The following is a 25,994-nucleotide window of genomic DNA, read 5'->3' as shown; positions in this document are numbered from 1 at the left end:
TGATTCAGAGGGGCTAATGCATGGGAATACCCCTCTGAATGTGTGACGTCAGCGCAGATATCTAACGATTTTTAAATGTTTGACTAAAACGTTTTGTAGCACGCGGTGGTATATGCTGCGTTGCGCGCAACAAATGCCGCACTTTTAAATAAAGTCGCTAGGAACAGCGGAGATCCCAAAAAGTAAACAAAAGTAAAAGTCTAATATCTTGAAAACCGGTGAATATTTTTCGATGAAATTTGGTAGATATTCGTTTTCGCTCTTTCTGAACCGAGCGACATCACTTTCATGCCAATTCATAAACTTTTTTGAAGGTGGGAGGGTTCCTTTAAAAGTAATTTACTATTTGAATACAATACCGATACGGTGAGTGAGCAATGTTTTACTAACGGGTGACAGACAGTGCCGCTTGACGCAGCAATCCTTTCAGAGCTCAGATAACATGTGCTCTTGTTGGCAAAATATGCTACAGCAGTTGATGGGTGACGGACAAACTTAGAATTAAAGGCAGTTGAATTGAATTAATAAAATTGATGCGTTATGCATTAGCATAAAAATGGCGTTAGTGACACCAAACAAAGGAGCAGAACAGCGCATGTTTCGCTTTTATCTCCTCCGCAAGATAAATTTCCGCTAAGAGCATTAGCCTCGGCGGACTCTGAACAAGAATAGTGAGCTGAGCGGAGGGGACGGATCTGCCTCTCAGCGTTGGACAGCTGTGGAGTTCACCTAACAGATTGCTGCAGACGCCATCGACAGCCGACCGAACGGCGTCGTCCTCAGCGGCCCGGCCGACGCGAGTTTCGCTATGGGCTCGGTCCCGGCGCCTGAGCCATCGTCCGCCGGCATCCATTGAGCACCGACTCTCCGACGCAAAGCATCCGGTCGATAGAATTGGCCTCATCTGTGGCGCCTCCGCCGGGCGGGCCGGGCCGGGTCAGCGGCGGGTCGGCCGGGCTGCACAGCTGGACACATGACCCACCCCCGGACCGGCGGCGGCCAACGGTCGGTGGCCGTCAGCCGGCCGGCCGCCGCCAGTGATTGAAGTCCATATTTGATACATTTCTCCGGCGGCCATATTCTACGGTGTTATCATCCATATGTACGGGCTCAGTGGCCATTCGTCACCATTTAATCTGCTAAAAGGCCGCCTGTCCGGCGAGATAGCGACGCGACGTTGGCAGAACGGTCCGCCGGGTGTCGGAGGACGGGGAGAGGGGCGACAGGGACGGGGAGAGGGGCGACGGGGGCGGGGAGAGGGGAGACAGGGGCGGAGAGAGGGACGACAGGGACGGGGAGAGGGGCGACAGGGACGGGGAGAGGGACAACAGGGACGAGGAGAGGGGCGACAGAGGTGGGCGAGACGGGACAAGGGACGACAGGGGATTGAGATAGAGGCTAAGGGACAAGAGACGGGAGACCGGAGACGGGAGGTAGGCGACAGAGGACGGGCGAGAGGAGCGAGGAAGACAGGGACCGGGGATGGGAGGCACGACTGCGGACTGGGGACAAGAATTAGAGAATGAAGGAGAAGGGGAGGGAGGGAGGGAGGGAGGGAGAGGGAGAGAGAGAGAGAGAGAGAGAGAGAGAGAGAGAGAGAGAGAGAGAGAGAGAGAGAGAGAGAGAGAGAGAGAGAGAGAGAGAGAGAGAGAGAGAGAGAGAGAGAGAGAGAGAGAGAGAGAGAGAGAGAGAGAGAGAGAGAGAGAGAGAGAGAGAGAGAATCAGTTAAATAGGTACGGGAATAACGGAGTTGGTCGTTTTACTATGTTCGATTAACCCGCGCCCTGCTGGGGGGGGGGGGTGTTTGAACACCCCTCTTGTGGTTTTTCGCGAGGTACACCTTATCATACATCAATTCTACACATGTTGTGAAAATTTCAGACCAAGGTCATTCAAGGTCAGGTCACCAGGTCACTTGAAGTGACCTCACCTCATAAAAAGTTTCGATGTCTGTCATAGCTACACCGAGTGACTGATCGCTTTGAAACTTTCAGCGATTGCTAAGAGCAATAGCATGTACAAAATGTATATCTCAGAATTTTGATATCGATGACCTAAGGTCAGGTCAATTTTGCGACCTCCCCATTATAAGTCAATGGGAGAAAATTGAAATGCGCCTCTTTTGGACGAAAGACATTATAAACACTCCCAAACACCGAATTACAAGTGGTTTAGACACACAGAACATGAAAATGGTGTCCGTGACCCTTGTTTATGCCCTGAGGTCATCTTAGGTCACGAATGGTATCTAACAGTTTTTCGCAAATAACTTTTGATAGAGGCATGCTAGAGCGATGAAAACGACTTAGATGTGTTCAGCTCGACGATACGGATCGACTGATATGCAACATGACCCTTTCCGGTCAGGTCATGACCTTGACCTGAGGTCAAATTTTCAAGTTGACCTTTCAAGGTCAAGTTATAGTTAATTCGATGCGTCTTGACGAGAGGAACACGATGCCGGTAAAAGTAAGCTCGAACAAGGCTTGGGTCAAAAGTTATTGCAGAAAAACTGTTTCCGAAAAAATCGGCTATTTTTGCAGTTTTTGCCCCCTGCAGGCAAAACCGTTGACGTTAGGTCAAATCTGAGAGAATTATTCAGAAAGGGCGTTAATAGGGCTATCGAATGCGCTTTTCCGCGGCGCTGTAGCTCTATTGGTTCCCGAGTTATGCGTTGGCTTCTTGGAAATTTTCGACATTCGACCTGGAAATCGGCGAAATTTTGCCTTCAATGACCTCTGGTGACCTGACCTTTGACCTGACCAAAAAATTGACCGAAGTGATTTCGTCATTATTTTTGACGCTCTCTCGAACGCCGCCTTCCGCGTATCGCTACGTGGCCCAGGAGCCGAGTTACAAGGGGGGGGGGTGTTCAAACACCCCCCCCCCCAGCAGGGCGTGGAAATCCAGGACCCCCAGCCGGGCGCGGGTTAAAAACGTGGAGTCGTGGAGTTTTTATTTTACTCGCAGGTCACATTATTTTCACAGAGAGAACACAAGCAGATCTATTTTAGGGCCGTATAGAAATATATCTGTGAGCGTTTTACCGAACAATTTCTACCTCGCAGTTTATCCACCGGTGGGACGGAAATGGCAACGTGTTGAAAAGCCCTTTCAATATTCACAGGCAAATTCAATTGGGCTGCGGTCTGATCAGTAGCGGGAATCGCCCGGCTGGCCGCCGCGTATTTTTACGTTTGGCACCGGCGCGGCGCGATTTGGAGCTCATTATTATGCTCGCTCGAGGCGGGCCGTTAACATTTCAGTGTGCGGGCTAATTTCTGTCGGCTTTGTGCTGATGATTTGATTTTCGGGTCGGTTGGGTTGATGAATTGGCAATAGTGCACCGACCGCTGCAGGTCGATGTCTGGCTGTGGGAACGGTATGATTTCAGGCACAACGTGGGTGAAATCCAGACGAATGAAGATAGCCGCAATGATGTAAGCAACTACCTATACCCGATACCGGAGTACAAGAGCAAAAAATAATCGTATCTAAGTTCGTCACTGAATACCGAACGATCCAAAGGTCAATGCATGCCTAATGGTATAAAGCGCCGCTAATTCCAAATTCGGCCGTGCAGTGTAGTCCATCAGGCTTGGCGGGAAGGGGGCGGGGGCAGGGGCGGGGGCGGGGGCGGCTGCTGTTGATCGGACTCGGACGCCCCCCAGGGAGCCACTGCTCAGATTGGACTGGAAACAATTTCGGCCGATATTGACCAACAGTTCCGATCGGCCCGCTGGGACGACCCCGACTGGCCGGTCGGCCGACCCTGCCGATCTGCACGGTCGACGCCGAGATATATACATGGAGGAGAGCGACACCCATTCCAGGCCTCGCCAAAATACAAACATTCAAACCACCGTGACGTTAACCGCTGGTCGCCGATACGCAAACCTCGGCGGAATAACGAGCGATGGCTACCCCATTTTCGACCTTTTCAGCTGTGCTGAGCTGATCGGTGAGGTGATAACCGATAGCTCAGCTCTTCAGACTGCAATCCACTGACGAGACCGATAACACACAATTTGCTTTTGCCCTCGACATCTGGGCATTCTTTAAAAGTATATCCAAATGCATCGGAGCAGTAAATAAATACATTATTTGAATGGAAAGTCGAAAATTTATTTCTTCTATGAAGTAAAATATTCTTTGAACGAAGCTACCATATTTTAAGGCTTCCATATTTTAGGTCTTTTACAGCGCAACTGCTACATTCCTGAAGCAGTCCATGGTGTTCTAGTTTTGCAAATTTCATCCTAAGCTCCTACACGAACCAATTGCTTTGCAAATATTCTGCCCGCGTCTGCTGATCCTGCTCTCAATAGCCAGATCAACAGGAAAGGTCCTTGTTACGAACATTATCCTTGAGTCATTTCACGCGTGATAGTGTCCATTGATCTGTTTAGGATAGGATTCAATTTCCCCAGGACTTTTTCACTTTTTCTAAATTTAGCTTTATTTTCCTTCGGTCTGAACCTATAGAAATATCAGGTATGTATATCTTATGTCATTGTCAAGTTTATATTGCTGACAAGGTGCCTATTTTTGGGATCATTGCTTTTTTCACCCTCATCATTGCACAGTAACTTTTAAATTTCAGTCATCAAAAATGCCCGAATAGTATGCCCAAGGTATTGTTTTCTAGTAATGGTGAAGAGGATGTTTAAAAGATTATCCAATTATATGTAATTTGCACTTTGATGTGAAAATGAACCTGTTAAAACACATTCAATTGATACCTAATTATACGATAGGGACCAACACATTTGGATTGATATTTCCTGACAAAGAAGAACTGAAAACTGTGACATATAATAACCCTTATTTTTACACATTTTAACAGAAAAAAAAACACATCCTTTTAAATCCTACCATTTTCCCATGTCACTGACTGATGACAATAGTGATTAGTTAGTGAATGAACTGATTGTCATGTAACATGAATTGCCTTACACTTCCATGTTCCTGGCTTTACTCTTCATATTTAAGCAGAATTAAGGCTTAACAGAGGCATTAAGGCTTGGCAGAGTTATTAGTCATAGTGAGCCAGAACAACAATATTTTGCACACAGGCTCAATGTCTGAAATATCACATCCAATTACAGATAAATGCTAATATAGAGGTGAATGTAGGTACAGCCCACCACTAAAGTAATGTAGGGTTTTACCAATCTCAACGGTTGGCTTTGACTGGCGATTGTTTAATGCGGAGTGATCGAAAAGAAGATGCCAATAGCTAAAGTTGCAGCTGCAAGGGTGACGATACATATAAGCTACATTCAAAGTTTCATTGTAGTCTTCTGGTTAATCGTTCCTAAGTTTCAGAAGCAGAACATACCCATGACTGAAACCGCACATTACTTCTGCTGTGGACTGTACCTACATGGTCCTAAATAACCCAATTACTAAACCAGGAAAAATGTTTATAATATGTATCCAATTGTTTATTTATCCTTGTTAATTTAATATTTATTGGAACAAGCAGCCAATCCGTGGGACTTTTACACATATGCGGGCTATGCCCCTGCTTCAGTTTCCAGATTTGATTAAATTGTGTTTGCACTATGTAATGAAAACAAAATGGATTTAACAGATAAGTATGTTTCAAATTGCTCTGCGAGACAAAAGGAAACAATATCTGAGGAGTTTTTGGATTTTTTTGTGGTTTTGCTCTTCAGCCCCTGTAGCATGCCATCCCAAAACACCTTCACTGGATTCACAAATGACAGGAGCTATTTGACATTCTAGTCATGGATGGTGGCAGCAGAATCACTGGGGCTCAGCGAGATGAAATAATGGAGCAAGTAAAACAGCAGATTGCTGTTGCAAATGCCCAGGAGCTTCTAACTGTAAGTTATCATTTCATTTCATTATTTATCATTATCATTTCATGTTGGATTCACAATAGATTCAGTAATTGCCTAGGTGATGCCATTCTAGTTAGAATTATCAAACATTTAGTGTATTTGTTGAATAATAATGTTTTTATTGGATCGTGATTGAAGCACTCACGTTCGTTCAGCATTGTATCTTAATTTTCGACCGACTCGTATTTATAATATTGCACAAACCATAAAACAATGTCTGTTTCAGAAAATGACAGAGAAATGCTTTGCGAAGTGTATATCCAAGCCTGGTGCTGCACTTGATAGCTCTGAACAGGTGAGTTGAATGCCATGAAATGCTGGCAACACTTTGAGGTCACTTGCAACGATACCCTTCACCCACATGCTTTCTATCATTATCACTTTCGCCTTTCATGGAAATAGCTTCAGCTCGTTCTCCGTTGCCTGCCCCGTACACTGCAGTGTGACTCGTATGGCGTTCTTTGTCCCTCTCCGCAGAAATGCGTCGCCATGTGCATGGATCGCTACATCGACGCGTGGAACACGGTATCGCAGGCCTACAGCTCCCGGTTGAAGCGGGAACAGCAGCGGTTATAGGGCCGCGCCGCCCCGTCCCCGATACCCCCATAGTTTCCGATGTCTTTTCTCGTATCGCTGACTGGATTTTTACATATGACCGAGTCATGGACTAAGCGTCGTCTGATTCGGTATACTTGTCGGTGTACAATACATGATGTAGAAATCGAGTAAGTTGCTTTCAGCATGCATACCCGATCGCTGCATTAGTGTACCGAGACTAGTCAATGTAGTCATGCCCTTTATCTAATGAGACAAGGTCAACCGTTCGTTAGTTACACAATAAATGCGATAAAGACACAAAAATCGCCCAGAAAATATCCATTAGCAATCCGTCAGTTTTCCTTCCGCTCGATCGAAGAAACAAGCAATGCTGATACAGCGAATAGCAGTTTATTGACTCTATGCGTGTGCTAAAACACCACTTCTTATGCAATGAATCGGACAGAATGATAGTAACTTCATATGGCCATACCAATTGATTAATTCAACCGCGACTAACGCACGACGTTTTCATGCAGATTGCTGTAACAAACAGGGCTCCGAAGGGAAATAAACGACGGCTTGCTGTGTGGGTCCATTGACGTAACAACCATACTCGACAACGCTACTACCACGATCAGAAATAATGTATGTATATAATGCATCTGCCTCCGGCCGAGCACTCCGCCGCCGCCTAGACACCTCAGATCTGGGGCGCGGCCGGCCACTGCCGCCTAGACACCCGCGCGCGCCCCCTATATCACCAGCGCCGCGGTCAGGGCAGGGAAGAGCTAGTCGGTTCGTCCTAAGTAGAGCTCGGTGTATCGGCGAGTCGAGACGGAGCGCGCGCGCGTCCGGCCGAAAAACATGCTGTACCGCGGCGGCGCGCAGCTCTGGAATGTTGGGGCCACTCGACCAGAGACCATACCAACGACAAAACATGCCCAGCGGCTCACAGAGTACACACTAGATACGGCTGAAATGCACAACAACACGTATTATATTCCGTAGTATTGCGGACTGGGGCCTCGGCCAATTTTAGATTACTTTAGTATAACAACTGTAGGGGCATGCACTGGCTGTTCGCAGCTGCTGGTTTGGTGGCAGTTGTTCGTCATTTGGCGCCTCTGGCGTTTGGCCGGCGGGCGAGGGTGGGCCGGTCGGGGCGGGCCGGGCCGCCGGGCGCGACTGCACCGGACACGGTACATTCACTCTCTGCAGCCGACCGGAGCCCGGCGGACCGGCCCGCCCGGCCGGCCCCGCCGACAGGCCCTCCACACCGTGCTATTCTCGACTGGCACCACCGGCCGGGCCGCGGGAGCCGCCGACCGCCGCTACCGCACCGCTCGGCGACCGTCACACTACGGGGACGGCGCAGACGGCGCCTCTGCACCCGCCGGGGCAGCTACCGGGGCACACACACGGCTGACAGACAACACTGAGAGGCGGCGCCGGCCCGACAACACGCGCACAACAACCTAGACGGCGGCGGCGGCGGCGACGGCCGCGCCTCGTCCTGTCCCTGCCGGACACACGGGCGGCCGACGGTCAGCGGGACCTGCACACAGGCGAAGAGGGGAGTGCTGGTGACGATACAAAGGATGGGGGACGTGGAACAAACGAAGACGCATGTAAGCTAGAATACAGATCGATGATAGGTCCACCAGAACGCCTCGATAACTTTCATCGAAAATAGAAACAAATGGGCGCAAAATGACCTTTGCAGTCGACGCGCCCTAAAGCCCCAATAAACAAACAAAACAAAGAAAATAGAAACAAACTCGATCGAACTCGATCTAGAGAATCCACTTTACGACGCTTCATCAAACCAAATGACACACCCTCCAACGAGTAACGAATTCATGAATTATCAGATGAAATAGCTATAAAAATGATAATGACGTATATTATAAATACGTCAAACACCCGTCACGGAATGTCAAAATGTAACCGATTATCCGTAACCCCAGCTACACATTTAGCGGTGGCCCCGCGGGTACTGACCTTCGCCGTTCTGTTCCATCTACCTCTGCGGGCTACCCGCTTACAAATGCCCGAACGGATCGAAGGCGCCGGCCGCCTGCGGGTTGGCGGCCGGCACACCCTGAAAAAGGAGGACGTGTCAATCAGGCAGTGCGCACTGCATGACGGGGAGAGCGGACGAACTGTAGATGCGGCTCATATCACAGCAGCTCGTGCAGCGAGCAACACTGACTGATGTATGTACTTCGGGGGGACTTGGCAATAATGTCTCTGCTACTCACTTGAAGTTCAATTCCTCGTCCATACTTTCATAAACCGGGCCCAACTGTCCAATTAATGATACTAATCACGCTGGTTATTTGTACCGCTGCAGAGCTGAACGCTCTGGTACAGCCCCCACCCCAACTGTTCTGCCATTAGAATTGGACCCACCACCGCCTCTTCCATCCGCCGACACTTACCACGGGCGCCGGCTGCGGGGCACCGTACATGCCGAACGGAGTCTGACCCTGCTGCGGCGGCATGGCGCCGGGACCCTGCGGAGCATGGACACACGGCAGGTCACACACTGTTACAGGGTGAGGTAGGGGACAGCCACTGCTGTGGTGGCATAGCCGATCCAGGGTGATAGAGGGGTGCCTGTGGAACAAAAAAAGGGCATCCGTCTCTGCGAAACCCTGGACTACTGGCTGTTTGTGAAAGTTGCACGATGCAACATTCAGGCAACAGCTCCTACCTCTCAAGAGTTTCGCTACAATGGCTTATGCTCTTAGATTGCAGCATCAGCACCGATTCCCAGCCCTCCCAGACAGTGCACCCGCCCGCCCTCTGGCGCCGTACCATGGGGCGCGGTGGCGCGCCGGTCAGCCCGGAGGCGGCCGGCACGGTCCAGTTCTGTCCGCCGGTCCTGGTCGTGTTCTTGGAAGGCGAGCCCCAGCTCGGCTTCTGCGCAGTGTGGGCACCGCCGCCGCCCGAGATGCCCAGGTTCTGCACCAGACTCTGCAGACTCATGTCCAGGTCGCTGCTGATGAGTTTCGGCTGCGGCTGCGGCCGCTGCGCCTGCGGAGCGCCCATGGCCGGCGCCGGCGCGCGGCCCGTCGGCTGCAGCACGTCGCCGAACACGCTCGGGCCTGGCGGTGGGTGGGAAGGCGGGGTGTCAGAAGGGTAGCTCCCACGGCCATGGAAGACGAACTGCAAATACAGCTGGCAGTCTGGGGCACACCATCAAGTAGCTCTACACACATAAATTCATAACAACGCACAGACACAAGCCTCCAAAGAACTGACAGACACATAATATCTTTCCAAATGTCACGAAAATAAACCGAGACACGTTTCCAAATGTCACGAAAATAAACCGATACCTATTTCCAAATGCAACGGAACTGAAACGACCACGACTAATAGCTACGATCAATCGCATTCACACACCGACGATGGTGTCTTCGCCGCAGTCGCTCACACTCCTTCACCTGTGGAACAGTCGTGCATCACTGACGTTTCAACACCGCCATGCAGTCTTCAGTCGCCATTCCTCGCCATTCCTACCAACACCAGTGCCGACGAACATCTCCCTCGACCGTCTTTGAACACATCACAACACCGAGAGACGCGCCGCGGCCTCGCCCTCGCCGCATGCAGAGTGACCGGGCGGGCGGCGGGCCGAGTGCGGCGTCCGTTACCTGTGCTCGTCTCGCCAGCCGGCGGCGGGGCCGAGGCGGCGGCGGCTGCAGCGGCCGGGGGCTCGGCGCCGGCCGCCGGCTGACCTTCCTCAGCTGCGTGTAACGACACCACCACCGCTCAGCGGAGCGAGACGACGGCGCGGCAGGGTATAAGGGAGGCAAAGGACCGGCGCTAGTGCCCTGTAGGGACCAGCGTACTCATGCGCAGCGCCGCACACTACTTAAACCAGAAACCAGTGCTGAACGGCTAGCCGACCAGAATCTTGAGCCGACCCGCGTGTCACGGGCACAGTTAGCAGGGCGCGCTAATTTACTTGTGGATTATTTTATCAGCCGGCCATCTCCATTAGGACCAAGCAGTACAATATGATATACATATATGGTGCTAATTGCTCTTGAATTCACTTACTGATCGATGAATGCGTACTTCGTATGCGCTTGAAACGTGCACATACTGCATTTGAATCCGCACACACAATTAACAGATGCATTTGCATTTAGCACCTCAGTGAGTGACGGAATCTCGCATGGCCAAAGGACATACTGCGACGCTTCAATATGACAGCAACATGCCATTCTTTCAATATGGCATGTTGATGCCATATTGAAGCGTCGCATGGCCAAAGGACATACTGCGGCGCTTCAAAATGGCATCAACATGCCATTCTGACATTTGCAGCTCAAAATAAATGTTTATGTAACGGTTATAGTCCCCAACTGGCATCCTCAATCCGAATGTAACTACATTATGTATTACCAGAAATGTATTACCAGAAAGCCGAGCTGCTTTTTCCATGATAAAAAAAAAAAATGGAAAGTGAAGCTTACCTCCACCATCACGGGCAATCGAAAATACTCTATCTGGTTACCGATCGGTAAGTCGGTGACAATTGATTGGTAACTTAAGGTTCGCTCTTACCTCTGTATCCCTGCGACGGCTGGATCATGTCGAAGTTGGCGAACCCGGCGCTCGGTGCCGAGTCAAACAGGTTGAAGCTGTTAGCACCGGCACCTAGAACAAAGAACATTCGGGCGGCGTAACCTACCCACGTCAAACAGCATCGAGTCATTGTTTGTTTATTAGGGTTTACGGGCGCGTCGACTGCGGTGGTCATTTTGCGCCCATAACGCTGTACTGGTAAAGGGGATTTGTCAACAGAGAACTGACGAACTGAAGAAAGATAGAACTAGTTGAGATACGTTATACTAGTAAAACGAGTATATCACAGGAAAACTGCTGGACTGAATGTAAGAAAAGATGCTGCCGGATGAAACCCAGGGTGACTCGTCACCCAACAGGTGGCGGATGGTGGTGCCTGGGGATCATTGCGTATCGCAGTGGTAGGTGTAACGAAGAACGCTTATATCAATCCGCAATTGGTATCACATGGAAGCATTCCAAACAACGAGCCATGCCCAACCTCAAAGGAGTTCATAACTAAGAAAAACTTTGGCAATCAGTGAGCAGCCTATTTCACCAAACAACTACTAACAGCTTACAGCATACTCCAAAATATCCCGGTACACGCAGCCTATCACGCCATCTTTAGTCTCACTCTCGCTATCGCCACCCCGCACCCTCCCTTACCGTTCATGGCGGCTAGCGGCGGCGGCGGCGGCCCGGTCGGCTGCGAGGCTGCCATGATGTCGGCGAACGGGTTGCCGGTCAGCTGGAGTAGGTCATCAGACGCCTTGGACGGCTGTCGAGATGCGAGACACGAGGAGCGTCAGTGGCGCCAGTGGGCAGAGACTCGCGTGCGGAGCCGGACAATGTGACAGGCACGTTCGTCAGATATGTAAATGAAGTTGTTGATGTGATTTAAAGGTAAAAACGTGGGTGATTTTGCACACAATTCAATTGGCATTTATGTAACATATGCTAAGGGTATTATGTAAATCCGGGCAATGCCGAAATCGACTATTCAATTAAGCATTCCTGGAGCTGGCCAGCGTGGGTCAGCGACAGGATTAGGTTTCCGGCCGGCCCTGTGGCCGCCCACGGGTCTCCAGCGGGGGCGGGCTGTGCGCCTGCCTCACCGAGGGGGCGGCGGCCGGCGCCGGGGCCGGGCAGTGACGGCAGTCTTACTGATGGTGACCTGGGCGGGCTGCTCTACTGGACGTGGGGAGGCGGGGGAAGGCTGTCTCATTGGGGACCGGGAGCTGGAGGTCTCACTGCTACGGGACCAGGGAGGGATCGGATTGTCTCACCGCGGGGGCGGGGGCCGGCGCCGGGCGGGCTGTCTCACTGCTGGGGACGGGGACGGACTGTCTCAGTGCTAGGGGCCGGGGAAGGGCGTCTTACCGCGGGGGCGGGGAAGGGTGTCTTACCGCGGCGGGGGCGGCCGGCGCCGGGGCCGCCGAGCTGCCGAACAGGTCGATGATGGAGGCCGCCTGACTGGAACTGCCGTTGGTCGAGCTGGCGGCCGGAGCGGCCGTGGTGGCCGCGGCGGCGCTGGTGGCCGCCGGAGCCGCCTCCGACACCGGCGAGCTCAGGAACGGGTTGGTCTTCTGATGCTCCTCCTGCACCGGTGGCGAACGGGGGTGGAGGAGGGCGGTTAGTGGCAATCAGCGGCGCGCAGTGGGCGAGTGATCAACGACAGACTGGCAGCACTGCACACGGAGATAGCGGTACTGATGGACATGCTCATAAATCTCACGAATGGCACGATCGATGGATGGCCAACACTAGAAAAGACACGCTCTAAAAGGCACAAACAGTGATGACAAACGCTACACGTAAATCACCAACCACCATACAACCGCAATTGTGATTAATCAAAGCGACATTTCCACCCAGCCTCCTCTAATGTAGGCAGCTCTCGCCTCTGCGGCGGCGCCGCCCCGTCCCGTTCTTACGGTTTGGTGTCCCACCTTGAGGTGCTCGAGGGCAGCCTCCTCATCTGCCAGCGCCTGCCAGCGTATCGCCTCGTCGACGCCGGTGGCAGAGCTGTCGAACGCAGAGCTGGTCGACGTCAGCGCCGTCACCGCCGACGAAATGTTGATCCTGTGACCGCACCGGCGCCGGGGGGCATGCAGCACACGCGCACACACACCGGTCAGTCATGCAGGGGGAGGGGGTGAGCGCCGGCCAGGGGTGAGCAGGCAGACGGGGCGTGCCGGGGCGAGGGGAGGGGGTGACACTGAGGAAACACTGGCGGCCCCGGACGGAGACGCGGAACCAGCCAGCAGTCCCTGAGCGTACCGAACGGAACGGGTGGTCGTTATCGAGGATACAACACATGGCGGTAAGGACAAAAAACAACGTTATCGAACTGATACCGCTGTAATACCGCTGTGAAGGCTGGCTGATTCCATAAATGGCACACGGCTAGCTATCTACAAATTATGCAAAAAACACCAGGTCACTACCCTGTTATTCCATGACACTAAATAACAAAATACGAACAAATAAGGTAGTGAGCTGCAAAAAATGGCTAGCCAACGCTACCGCCTGAAAGCGTACACAAAAGCACTAACGAGTAACGCCAATTAATGCTAGTTGATATTGCCGGAACCGAGACACCAAGACGAACGACGCATCAAAAACAAAAATCGTGCTCCAAACAAAAAGAAAATCTAAACGTAAACCAATAACAAAACAGACGTTACTTGAAGCGCATGCAAGGCGCCTTTGAAATGTGCGGTCACAGGAGCAATATGGAACAAAACCTGTCTGCCCTTCTGAAGGAACTATTGGGCAGTCTCTCCACTCAACGGATGCATTATGAGGTGATGATTTCGGAGAATTTCGATCAATCGCAAGATAAATTACTGACGTTAACGAGCATTGAACGTGAAAAGTTTCTCGGAACCTCGTAGTACTTATCCTAATAGACAGCTGGCAATTATTATTCCGAGTTGGCGCTCAAAAGTGAGCGATTTCGAGCTAAAAATATATCAATCTGCACACTGGACTATCGGGCTACCTTCAAACCAAACCAATAACCCCCAGTTTACTGCAATGCTAAACAAAAATACCAAGTCGTGGTGGAAATAGTGCGATAAAGAAGAAACCCCTGAGCGAGAGCTTTAGGTCAAGTGGGTGTCGGTGACCCGACCGGAGGTCAGACACAGGTCAGAGGTCACGCCAGACGGGACGCTGACCTGCTGGTGTTGGCAGTGCCCGCCTTCTTGCCCTCCAGGTGACCTAGGTGCTGCTCCAGCGCGTCCAGAAGGCTGCTCGGCGCCTTGGCCAGGTCAGGAATCTCACCCTTATCGACACCGATACGCTGCCGGGAAACAAGATAATACAATCACGACCGTCACAAGATCGCATCGATAAAATCAAGAGTTCTGGGTTATAGCGGTGAAAGTTCATTGGAATCGACAAAGAATGAGCTGATTGCCACCGATGTATGTAACGATGCTGTAACTCGTATGCTGTTGGTATGAAAACGAAACGATATGAACAGATTGGAATTATATACCGCAAGATGTAATATGCCCGATACTTGCGCAACATTTTCACTCTCAGGCCACAGCCAGTCTGTGGCCAGCAGGCCACAGACTTTGCGTAGGGCGCCAGGATGCGGCCGCGGACCTTAGTCCCCGACTGACCGGTGGGTGAGGGCGGTTCGGACGGTCCCAGACGGACGAAAGGGCCAGAGGGACGCGGCGCAGCCGAGCGGACACCGACGGAGCGGAGGACGGTGGATGGAACCGACCAGGGCGCCAGCGACGCCGGCACCGCCGCCACACAGACACAGACACGCAAAGGATGTGCAAAATCACATATTTGTAAGGAAAGGATGCGATGGACTATTGAGACGTCGTGATAACGATTTAAAGCGGTCTTAACAGATAATGAAAAGAGAGGAGTTGAGTCAGATCAGATATCACGATAGTGACAGGTAGGTGTTGCAAACGCCGGCAGTGGCCGGCCGGGGACGTCGGACTCACCTCCGCCACCTTCAGGAACTCGGCCACCTTGTCCATCCGAATCAAAAACTTCTTATACAGGTCCAGACCTTCCCGACACTGCTTCTTGTTCATCTCGAAATATTTCTCTGAAAAAAACAGTGCGGGGTAAAATAAAAAAAGAAAGAAAGAAAAAGTCCGTAGGTCACTCTGAGGTGATTTATTTCTAATCAATAACTCAGGTGACCTGCGGTCCCTTCTTGCCTTTTACGGGAACACACTTTGGCGAAGAAATTGGGCGCCGATCTCCAGCCAACAAGCTGAACGGATCGCATAAAAGACGGACGTGCTAAAGCGCGTCGGCGGCGGCTGGGCTGATATTCATGGGCGGCCGTCCCGCCTACCACCGCTCGATACCGACGGCTCCTGAGATATGGCACGTAGTGCCATGCCCTTATTAGACCAACATCAACGAGTGCATCCCGATTAGATCTGAAAGTGTGCATCATTCTAAGCTATACAGTCAAAGTAACGCTATCTCCGTTCAAAAGTTACAACCCTCCCACCACTACAAACTCGCTCTCTTCATCCGTTCACTTCAAACCATATCCCCCGTACTGTCCACCCCAATCTCATCTCTAATTTCACACCGCTAAGCTATCTCTCCCTCCCAATCACTGCTCTCCTACAGTCCCACCGCCGGCCCGGACCCTACCGAGCAGGTTGATGATGCCGTCGTTGTAGCAGGCGAACAGCCGGATCAGGTCGCGGAACAGGAACATGAAGGCCGTGTTCATGACGCCGTTGGTCAGCTCGTTGGGCGAGCAGTCGAACTCCAGCAGCGCGTCGATCTGGTTCTGCAGCACGGGCAGCGTCTTAAGCAGCTTCTCCGCCGCCATGCTGCGCAGAGTACCCTCCTCTTTTCTGCGGAACACAGGGAAACGCGCTGCTCAGTGAGCCGTGTGTCGTATTTGGCCGGTATCGAGGCGCCCGAGAAAGACGGGCTTGAGAGATCCGTGTGAAAGATGCGCACTTTCATGGATCCCTCAGTTTTCACAGCCTTTAGACGGTTCGTAAAATTAATTGCATGTTACGGAAAATAGCTCCTAAAAGCGATAAGAAAGAGTGACTTGCCGTATATGGATGCCAGCTAATTATCATACTTTTTATTCTGTGAACGATAAATCAATCAATCCATAGAATAAAACTCAATCAGCAGACAGCTTTTTGTCACAATTTTTAGTCGCTTCAGTGCGTGGCAACTGGCAACAGAAATGGAAAGGTCATGTTTCACTCAGGCGCAGAAGCTTCACCGTGACGGCAGTTGATTTCGCAAAGGGAGCGAACGGTTCACCGGCCACGTATGACGTAACTGGTCACGGCAGTGAGCGAGGAGCGGACTGGGGCACCCACGGGCCGAGCGGTTGGCCCGGGCCTGACCGTGAAACTGGGCCGCACGTCTACCTGGGATTGACACCACGGTACCCAGTAGCTGGCGCTCGCAGGTATAACATTCTGGCAGGTGTCATCGCATCACTCTCAGCAGTGCGACCAATGAAATGATCTAAAGAAAGAGTCTAAAGAAAACGCATGAAAACATTCTGAGGATAAATTTGAATGTTCTCGTGTTTAGAGGCTGTTACCCGAATCAGGCACAACTTGCATACCTGTTCAATATGTTCGCTTCTAAAAATATGTATGTTGAGCATTGAGCACACCTAAGCAGGCTTCCTAAAATTATGTATCGCGTTAGATCTTACTTTCATTTTCACACTCTGTGGCTCGCACAATACGTAGTGCAATGAATCAAGGCCGCCATTCAACACACCATCACAATGCCGAAAATGAGGAAACTTGTCGCAACAAACGTGTTACAATTGCGTTCCGATTCCTCAGCGGCGCCTTACTACACTCAAACGCAGCCGGTGCCTGCATTGTTGTGGTTACGATACGGCGCCCGTGCCGGTGACAGCGGCCACCGTTACCCGCTCGACCTTGTCGGGCCGGACTGGACCGGTCAGGCATTTACCGGCCGCTCGCGATGTCGGGGCGACACGGAGCACCGTCCCGACTGGGCTAATGGACGGCCCAAGTCGCGCCGACTCCGGCGGGTGTTGCGCAATCAGCTGCCAGCTGCGCGTCATACATCGGTCGACAGCGACGGCTCTGAACAGAAGGCGCGGGCACGGTCCGACGCACCAGCTGACTGGCCGAGTTCACGGACCCGCACATGGGGACCGAGTTTGTCGAACGGCCTTGCTGGGGACCAGAGTTCGACGAGCCGGCACTCCAGCACCCTCTCGGGTCCGTCCCAGCGTGCAGAGTCCAGGGCGACGGCGACACGGCGGTGCAGCCGTCCGGCCGTCTTTTTAATCGGGTCCGGGCGGCCGCTGCGCCACGGCCTGTTGCCGCGGCTGTCCGTCTGTCTGGCGGCGCCGGCCGGACAGCGGCTGCTGGCCGCGGCCAGTGCCGCCCCCCGCTCGACGCCGTAACGCGACCGGACACGCCGCGGCCCGGGCGGGGAGAGGAGAGCGAACCCGTGCGCCGGCCGGCCCCGGCTGAACAGTAACGACCGGCACCGCCAGACACGACGACCATTGAGCCATCCTGCACGGGAGAGGACCGGACACATCCCCTGACTGTGACCGGCCGGCGCGGCACGGCCGGACTGCGGCATCACAGCCACGGAGCTTTTGTTGACAGTTGGGCTGCACTTTAAAGTAAATGTTAGGGAATCTAGATCACCGATGCCGGATTTATCAACTTGTCATGAGAAACAACCATAGGCTACGTTGTAACTCGTAAGACCGTGAAAATATGCATGATAATTTGCCTCCGTTTTCTATTAAACGTGAGGTGGAGTAGAAAAGAAATCCTAGTTAAAGAATGAGGGTAACGTGCCCACTGCCCAGTGTACCGCCAACACAAACATCACTGGCCCGGTGATGACGCACATACACAATGCAGCCATTTCAGCGAAACGGCACAGTCCGCCCCCACCAGCAGCGGAGCCCATTCAAACACTGACCAGTTTCCCTTCTGTGGAACCATCAATCGAAGTTCTACTTCACACAGCTGACTCAGTTCCCGGCGACAAAACTTGAACGGCCAGACGGAAAAGACATCCACCATAAAAACTGCATATCACGGTACAGGAAACGACAATCCAGCGTAGTCAGCGACCGCGCCACGCAGCGCCCAATGACTTACCCGCGTTTGACTTTGCAGAAGTCGAAGGCGACAGCGCGATAGCTCATGGCCTTCTCGTTCAGGTACTTGGCGTATCGCCTAATGTAGGTGGACATGTCATAGCCTGGGGGCAGGGTTGGGGAGAGTGACCATCGGGAAGGGGTGCTCGCTCAATAAGACAGAAGAGGAAGACACGTAACAGGCACATTGGACACGTCTCGGCATCGAGTGTATTAACTTTTCAGTTCAGTCGTGGTCCAGTCAGGTCCGGTCCAACGTCAGGCCGGTCCATCGGAGTTGGAAGTGACCGAAATGGAAGCCAGCTGGAAGCTCCATTGTCGCGCTCCGAGACCGTCTGTGGTGGGTATCGATCCCTGATGAGCCCCCGCTGGCCGGGAAGGGAGGTCGGGGGAGGGGAGGGTCCACCCACCCACATCTCAGCGACTCAGCGCCGCCAGGCACGCATACAAACAACATTATTTCCCGGTCCGGTCCGGTCAGTACACCCTGGACCGAATGGTGCGGTGGACAGGGGGAGACGGGTTAGGACTGGCCGGAGACCAGTTTCAGGGGCCCGATTGAGGGTTACAGACAATAATGACGAGCAGCTGCAACGAGACCACGCTACCGTACAGACGACACTACCGAACAGACGACACGGGAGTTTGGGATAAGATCGCACACAGACAATTATAAGAGATCATGCTTACAAATATGACGTAATACAAAGGTGCCTGGTCATTACGGAATTATCTATTACAAAATAAATCGCCGCAAATGTACGTGAAGCAGAAAACATGTTTTTTTCAGAACTTCAGCGATGATGGCTGCAGTTACCCTCTAATAGGCCTAACAACAGTGTCCGTGCATTCTAACAGCTATAAACCAAATGCACTGTGAGTTCGGGTGGCCATCATTTTAATTTCGCACAGTAAGGTGCTCGTCAAAGAGGGCTAAATCCAGCCTCATCGACTTTCTTCCCAGTGCCGGCCAAGGCCACGTCTCCTTCCGTGACCCAAGTGCTGAGACTGAGAGCACCCGTCGCTCTGCCACCGGCCTCCCAGTCCCGACCGAGCCCGAGCCACCCCTCCCCTCCCCCCCTCCCTCCCCCTGTCGGTCACCAGGCCGGTATCGATAACACCGACACCGGACATTTCGAGCCGCGAATATGCACACGGCGGCCGAGGTAGGCCGTCCGGACCGGGTAAACTAGCCGCGGAGGACGGACGGCACTAACTTTCCTCCCCAACGACACGGAGGGGAGGGGAGGGGAGGTCTACGAGCGGGAATGCAGGTAGGGTTCAGGTGGGGGACCTTTCCTCCCCACTGACACGGAGGGGAGGAGGGGAGGGGAGGGGTGAGCTACGAACGGGAAGTTGTTGTGGGTGTGAGTCAGACCGCCCAGACGGCATAAGGATCGTTATTTTTAGGGAATGTCTTACTAGACATTAGACAAGGGTCAGACAGGCAATTCAAAGTGAAATGAGTGAAACCTCATTCAATAGCAAGGAACGTCAGTGGATGCAAGTGTGATGTAATTACTGATAAGTGAGTCAGTGCGATGCATGGAAAAACACAAGGCATGCAAAGTAATATGTGTGGATATCATTTCAACGAGGCAACTAGCTTCACGTACTAAAAATCGTAACCGGGGTTGAACCTGTAGTTGACAATTATAGCGTCTAGACGGAAATGGCCAGGTATTAACACCACACAAACGACAAAAACAACTGAGACAAATACCAACACGAGCAATAAACAGAGCTCGACTACCACTCGACAAGTACTCCACATACGCCGTAACTAATTCCACGGCTAAAACGACCTCGCAGTCACGACACGTTCGCGCCACTGCCATCACTTTCCTCGATTGCTCATGCTCATTTCTCTGCGCGAATATCGGTGCGTTATGTGCAAAAAAGAAAGACTGAAAGAGAGGAGCTGGGGCTGACAAGCACATGCTGATAGCTGCGTCCGAGAGCGGCGCTCAGCCCCGTTGACAGGCGGAAGGTAGCGAGAGGCTCTTACTTTGGCTGGCGTCTGAGATTGTGTGCGGACAGAAGCGGTTTCTGATCAGTTCACTGGTTATCGCAGCGCGCAGCAGAGCGCCACATCAACCGAGTGAAGCCAGGCAACTCAAACAAAGCCAGAATCCCCGCCACAAGAAACGGAAACCTGAGCTCAGCAAAAGCAGCTGTAGCCAAAAATAACAGTTGCGTTAGAAAGCCGTGTTGGTTAAGTGAACGGTGAGTCTAGGTTTGAGCTATTGGATACTAATTAATGTGCACCTTAGTTAGTCTTCTATTTAATTTGATCCACCCAGCGAGACCCTATAACCAGCGACTCTCGGCGTAACTCGCTACTTTTACAGTGTCAACTATGTAAGATAGACATTGTTTACTCACCGCCAGTTTTGTCCAGGAAAGAGCCGAGTTGGAAGTTACAGTTGCTGGATGCCAAGTACTGAGTAAACCTCTGTGGAACAGAAACAACACGAGTTTACAACACCAAATTCGACACATATCCGTGAGACAAGACATTCTTGTTCACAACCCCCGCGTAGTTTGTAAACCTTTGTAAACCCGGAGTTGCTGCTAACACGTCCAGGACATATTACATCCCAGTTTATGACTCCGCCGTTGTGGAAGTTGCCGCTGACGGAACATATTACATTCCGGCATATATAACTCCGACAAAGAGCTGTCCAGGCGGTCCATCAGATGCCTAAACACGACCCATTAAACAACAGACATTTCACTATGCACTCGGGTGTCGGAGCGAGAGGGGCACCCGGCTACCACCACGTGTCTGAGAGCTGTTACAGTAATCCACTATCATCCGGCTCATTTCCCGAACTAATCGGCATTTGCGCCAGGATATTGACAGCTTATCTTGTAACAACGAACTGATAAGATAACACGAGCTACTACTTCGGCATTGAAATAATAATTGCATGAGACCGACACAAAGATCGAATAAAGGACGGGCTAATCCGCACACCCATGACAACAAACATAACTCATAAGCAACGATTCAATCCTCTTTTAACACCCCAAAGCCTGACATAAAACAGCACAACGCAACCATTTCCGTCACGGACCGAAACAAAGCAGTGTTCAGCGAACACCTGCACGGCTAGCAGCTTGGCTAGCAGCTCGGCCGGCCGGCGTCGTACCCACCTCGTTTCCGTAGCACATGAGGTGGTGAACGGTGATGAGCGACTTGAACACCACCACCCAGGAGGAGTTTTGCGTGCGCTCGATCAGCAGGTTGGCCATCTGCGGTATGGAGACGTTCGGCTCGTTGGTGCAGTGCAGGAGATCTGAAACACAGGGGGAACGCGTCACTGGACTGGGGAAGAGTGGTCGCCAATCGGTCCCCGAGGTGGGTGAGATTCAAACTGGTTAGGCAGCCGGCTGCACTGAATTACCACCAGCCCGCGGTTACAGACTACCAATGCTGGGGAGTTCAGCCCATTCAGCACAAAGCCAGCGGCATCAAACAAGATGATCATAAAAGTAATGGCCATGCGCTTAACTCATCTCCGAAAATAGCATCAAATGCATCAGCTAAACGATTAACAAAACGAGTAAATCTCTCATAAACTTCTCTGCAGACTGGTGCTATGATGTTAAACTAATCCCACTCGGCCGGAAGCAGGCCGTCGACCGGCGTATGAATGATTAGCCTCCGGACGGCGGCGCTTCTTCACGGCAGCTCGGCCGGCGGACTGCAGCGCCGACCCCGGGTCTACTCACAGTCGAGGTGTTTCTTTTTGGGTCCGAGCAGCTCCTCTGTGGTAGCCTTGCAGACGGCCTTGGCCAGCCCCTGGCCGGCGAGGCTGTGTCGGGCAGCATTGAGCCGGTCGGCGATCGTCTGTCCCTGCGCCGCGGACATCACCTGAAGGGGACGGGGGGGGGGAGAGGGAGCGGTCAGCGGGGTCACGGTCCCTCGCCTGGAGGGGTGAGCGGACGGGAGCGGTCAGTGGGACACGGGTCGCTAAGTGGCAGTCGTGAGGTCACTGAGCGCCGGCCGGAGGTTATCGGATGTCGAAAGTGAGGTACATGGAATGGCAGATCACGGCACACGTGGAGACGGCATGCAATGAGTCTAACAACATGACACCGCATATAATCTTCTCTGTTTACATGAAAATCATCAGCTTCCGCTTCATACAACCATACCGTAACTTCTGGATAACAGAAAGAACCAACCACTACAGCTCATGTATATTCACCGTACAACGGCGATAGTGGCAATCAGGCCCGAACAAAGCTCACAATTTGCCCACCAACGGTAGCAAACCGCCCATTCCCTTCCAGAGGAGCTTTGGCCATCACATGTGCACATAGTTTTGCATTATCTGTGTCAGAAAACTCAACGTCCACTCATAAGTGTGCAAATTGTGAGCGGCTGCCGCCCGGTCCGCCGGGCAGTGGAGCGTTTATGGAGCGACTGTGAGTCACGCCTGAGTGGGGAGGGGTGGGGGTGAGGGTGTCTCGGGAGGGGAGGGAGTAGGCAGGGGAGGGATTGGACTGCATCACACTGATCAATGACACGACTTTCGACTCGGCTAGCTCGGAGCGGGGTGGGGCAGGGCGGGGCGGCGGCGACCCGAGCCGAACTGACATCGGATATAATTCCGAGCATTTAGTTTCTAGCATTGGGCTTACTGATCCTTAACAAGTCCTGCAGTTACAGAACTGAGCAAATATCATGTGTCACTCTTCTAACACAACTGTATACAAATATGACCTCCACCCAAGGTGTGTACCTACTACCTAGCTACCTGTTTGATATGAGTCTTGTCATACCTACATAACTAAATGTTAAGAGGACATTTTCAGTAGTCTGAAACACAATCAGATGTAGAGTAGGTGAACATTCAATTACACATGTCACATTTTCCTTCAAAATACATGCACAATATATAAGCTGAGCAGCCAAGCATGTCACAAGAAGTGGAATAGAAACAATGAATAGAGAGCCCCTGCCCCCTTATGCATGCACATGTGATTCAGGATTGATTTCATGTATAAGAATAGGATGGATTGGCAAGGCAATTACATAGCTATCAGAACAAAAATAAAAAATGCAGTGTCACATCTAAAAATACTTAAAAACATGTTAGTAGAGGGGTTATTGATCTATTTACATATACCATAAAATCTCAGCTTGGACTTCAATGATCTAGTTGCTTTGAATGAGTATCTGATGTCAAACTAAGATGCACACTGTACACTGTCTAGCATTGCAAATAGAAAGAATTCATTTGAAAGTTGTTAAGAGATAGAAAACAAACCAGAGCTGCGACCTAAAAGTTATACAAACACTAAATGCTTAATTGAATCATGAGAAATAAATATCTCCATAAAGGGGCAAGGGGAGTTTATTGTGATCTATAGTGGTGAGTGAGCAGGAATTCTATCAAAAATCTTTCATCAGGGCCACCTTTGTAGCAACATTTTAAGCTACACAAACTCCAATGCACCATATGATACACAAATGCAACCAACCAGGGATGCGGAGCCGTGGAAATTTCAGACGGCTCCGGCTCCGGCTCCGGCTCCGGAGAAAAAAATCGGCTCCGGCTCCGGCTCCGGCTCCGGGTGAAATGTTATGGCGGCTCCGGCTCCGGCTCCGGCTCCGAGTAAAATGGTCCGGCTCCGGCGGCTCCGGCTCCGGCGGCTCCGGCTCCGACTCAGTAAATCCCCTACGCAATCAATTAAATACGGGTGGAAGAAAAATTGGATTGGTTATACGCGTTACTCTTTGCCATGACCGGCTCACCGCGTCCCCGCGCAAACGCACCTCGGAGAGAACTGGCAGAACAAAGGGCTAGGAAGCGATGGCATTGGAAACGCAGTCGCCGCGAATCGGAGTTCAGTGAACCATCGTAAGCTGACACCCGTCTCGGCTGCATTGGGGGGGGGGGAGGGGTGGGGGGGGTGTGGGATGAGACGGTGCTGGGAGTCGCAGTCCACTGCACTGGTTTGAAAACAATGGCCGTCACCTGATGACTGGTCCTCATGTTCTGGGGATGCAGTAGACGTGGGGGGGGGGGGGAAGAGCAAACAGGAAGTTGTTTGCGTACTGTGGGATACTGGGGATATTCGGATTTTTTCATTCACTTGATGGCCCATGACGTAAGTACCATATGTTTTACTGCCTTGTACTGTCAAACCGAACTAGGTCAATTATTTTTTTTCCTCTTCAAAAAATAAAAAGGAGCCGGAGTCGCCCCCTTTTTTGGCGGCTCCGGCTCCGGCTCCGGCTCCGGGCTATATTGTTTCACGGCTCCGGCTCCGGCTCCGGCTCCGGGCAAAATATGCCGGCTCCGGCGGCTCCGGCTCCGACTCCGGCTCCGGCTCCGCATCCCTGCAACCAACACTATAAAGTTGATCAGAAGAAATCCTAATCTAGTAAAATTAAAAAAGGATATGATTCATGAAGCAAAAGAATTAGCCAGTCATTATTTTGTGAACAAAGAACATTATACCTTTCTTACACATTGTGCACAACCATCTTTAGCCCAATACAATTACCAAAATGTCTTTTTAACAGGACAGCAATTAAGTGACAAACACTGTTCCAAAATTCACACTACACTCAGCACATCTTAGAATTACATAGAAGCCAAGTAGTAACTTAACATTCTGCTATTGATTAGAAATCTGACTCAGCCCACTTTTTATCCATTCAGTCAAGAAGGTCCAAGCAGCACCTGAAGGTCTACTTGTAATTTATAGGCACATCATTGGGACAAACCATGTTCAGGATTTTTACGTGGGACTGGTGGGGACTGGAAAGGCAGTAACTTTCAATGTCAATTTTCAAATGTAATAAAAATTCAAATATAATTTGCATTTTACTTATTTATCAAAACAGCAAGTCAAGGTATGGTATAGCAACTTCCTTAAAAACTTAATATTATGCATAAAATATTAAAACAAAGAACTTATTTTTAACTTTCTGACATCTGCCAAACTTTCTTATTCCATCATACCTAGCCATTACAATTGGATGGGTTTGGATTAAGTCAAACAAAACAAAGAACAGCACAAAACATTTAACACATAATTGCAGCCCATTGCACAGCACACCCAACAACCACACAAATACACTGCACAGTGCACACATTCCGATTCATGTCATCACATGCCGAGATGCCAGTGAACCCTTGAGGCCAGAGCAGCCTTATTTTTTTGTTAGCTCTTCAAACTAGCAAAATAAAATAAAATAAAACTGCAATATCCCCACTAAAAAGTACCTACCCACTCACCTTAGTTGTTTGGTGACTTGCGCTCAGAAATTCTTGAAATTATCCAGCCGCTTACATGTATAAAGCAAGCAGTAAAAAAGTTGAAACTTCTCGCTAATTTCCACTAGACTTCAAGGTGATCAGCTGTAGAGTCTCTCAGTGTCATTTGGGGGAAAAACAATTAATTATTCCACCCCGCACTTCACCCAGCAACCGCAACGTCACCATCCAAGTGTGCAAAGACCGCAAGAAAAATGCATTATGCGACAAAGGCGACGTCTGCGCCATTAACGCCGCAGGTCGTACCGTTCACGGTAGAATCGACACCGCTTCAGCTAGATACTACCGATCAGCTGACTACATTAGTAAACGCTCGGCTAGCTACTTATAAATATCTACCAGTTTCCAAGGACTTCATCTACTCCGTCCGCTCTTCGCCCCTAAACAACGTCAATAAAAGCGCCTAAATAAATGCCCATTACATGCACCATCCAAGTGACTTTTATATCTGACTCGGATAACCTGATGGTCCGATCTCTTTCCATGGCCATCCTCAGAATGCGCACATTACGGTCCTTCCAACCGTTTCATGCCCCCGTACAGTGGAGTGACCCG

General features: G+C 51.3%; 1 protein-coding gene and 1 long non-coding RNA gene across 9 annotated transcripts; one reads left to right on the top strand and one right to left on the bottom strand.

The window, feature by feature from the left end:
- The first annotated feature begins 4,350 nt into the window (after positions 1 to 4,350).
- On the top strand, positions 4,351 to 6,595 carry LOC122373717. The gene is made up of 4 exons (XR_006255098.1): positions 4,351 to 4,494; positions 5,752 to 5,852; positions 6,097 to 6,165; positions 6,348 to 6,595. It is a non-coding gene; the product is annotated as an uncharacterized LOC122373717 (long non-coding RNA).
- A 201-nt stretch (positions 6,596 to 6,796) lies between these two features.
- Positions 6,797 to 25,669, bottom strand: LOC122373716 (phosphatidylinositol-binding clathrin assembly protein LAP-like). Of its 8 annotated transcripts, none has more exons than XM_043352047.1 (17): positions 25,401 to 25,620; positions 21,877 to 22,018; positions 21,298 to 21,440; positions 20,524 to 20,593; positions 20,147 to 20,158; positions 18,140 to 18,242; positions 15,645 to 15,853; positions 14,972 to 15,078; positions 14,177 to 14,301; positions 12,929 to 13,076; positions 12,401 to 12,592; positions 11,661 to 11,772; positions 10,992 to 11,084; positions 9,231 to 9,520; positions 8,852 to 8,926; positions 8,412 to 8,511; positions 6,797 to 7,929 (listed from the first exon to the last, which is right to left on the bottom strand). In XM_043352047.1, the coding sequence occupies exons 2-16, from the start codon at positions 22,013 to 22,015 to the stop codon at positions 8,452 to 8,454; spliced, it is 1,878 nt and encodes a 625-aa protein (XP_043207982.1). In that variant the 5' UTR covers positions 22,016 to 22,018; positions 25,401 to 25,620; the 3' UTR covers positions 6,797 to 7,929; positions 8,412 to 8,451. The 8 variants fall into 8 exon arrangements, with proteins under 8 accessions (XP_043207982.1, XP_043207984.1, XP_043207986.1 ...); XM_043352049.1 differs by having other exon boundaries at positions 12,944 to 13,076; XM_043352051.1 differs by having other exon boundaries at positions 12,929 to 13,019.
- Between the last annotated feature and the right edge of the window lie 325 nt (positions 25,670 to 25,994).

Source organism: Amphibalanus amphitrite, unplaced genomic scaffold (genome assembly GCF_019059575.1).
Source record: "Amphibalanus amphitrite isolate SeventyFive unplaced genomic scaffold, NRLGWU_Aamphi_draft 001541F_arrow, whole genome shotgun sequence".
Taxonomy (NCBI): domain Eukaryota; kingdom Metazoa; phylum Arthropoda; class Thecostraca; order Balanomorpha; family Balanidae; genus Amphibalanus; species Amphibalanus amphitrite.
Note: the sequence above shows the minus strand (reverse complement) of the source record. Positions and strands in the feature narration are given on the sequence as shown.

Coding starts and splice junctions, on each gene's coding strand:
- LOC122373716 (XM_043352047.1), bottom strand. CDS start 22,015: ATGTCCGCGGCGCAGGGACAGACGATCGCCGACCGGCTCAATGCTGCC. Junction 20,594..21,297: donor TCATGTGCTACGGAAACGAG/GTGGGTACGACG, acceptor TCTGTTCCACAG/AGGTTTACTCAGTACTTGGC. Junction 15,079..15,644: donor CGGCATCATCAACCTGCTCG/GTAGGGTCCGGG, acceptor TGTTTTTTTCAG/AGAAATATTTCGAGATGAAC.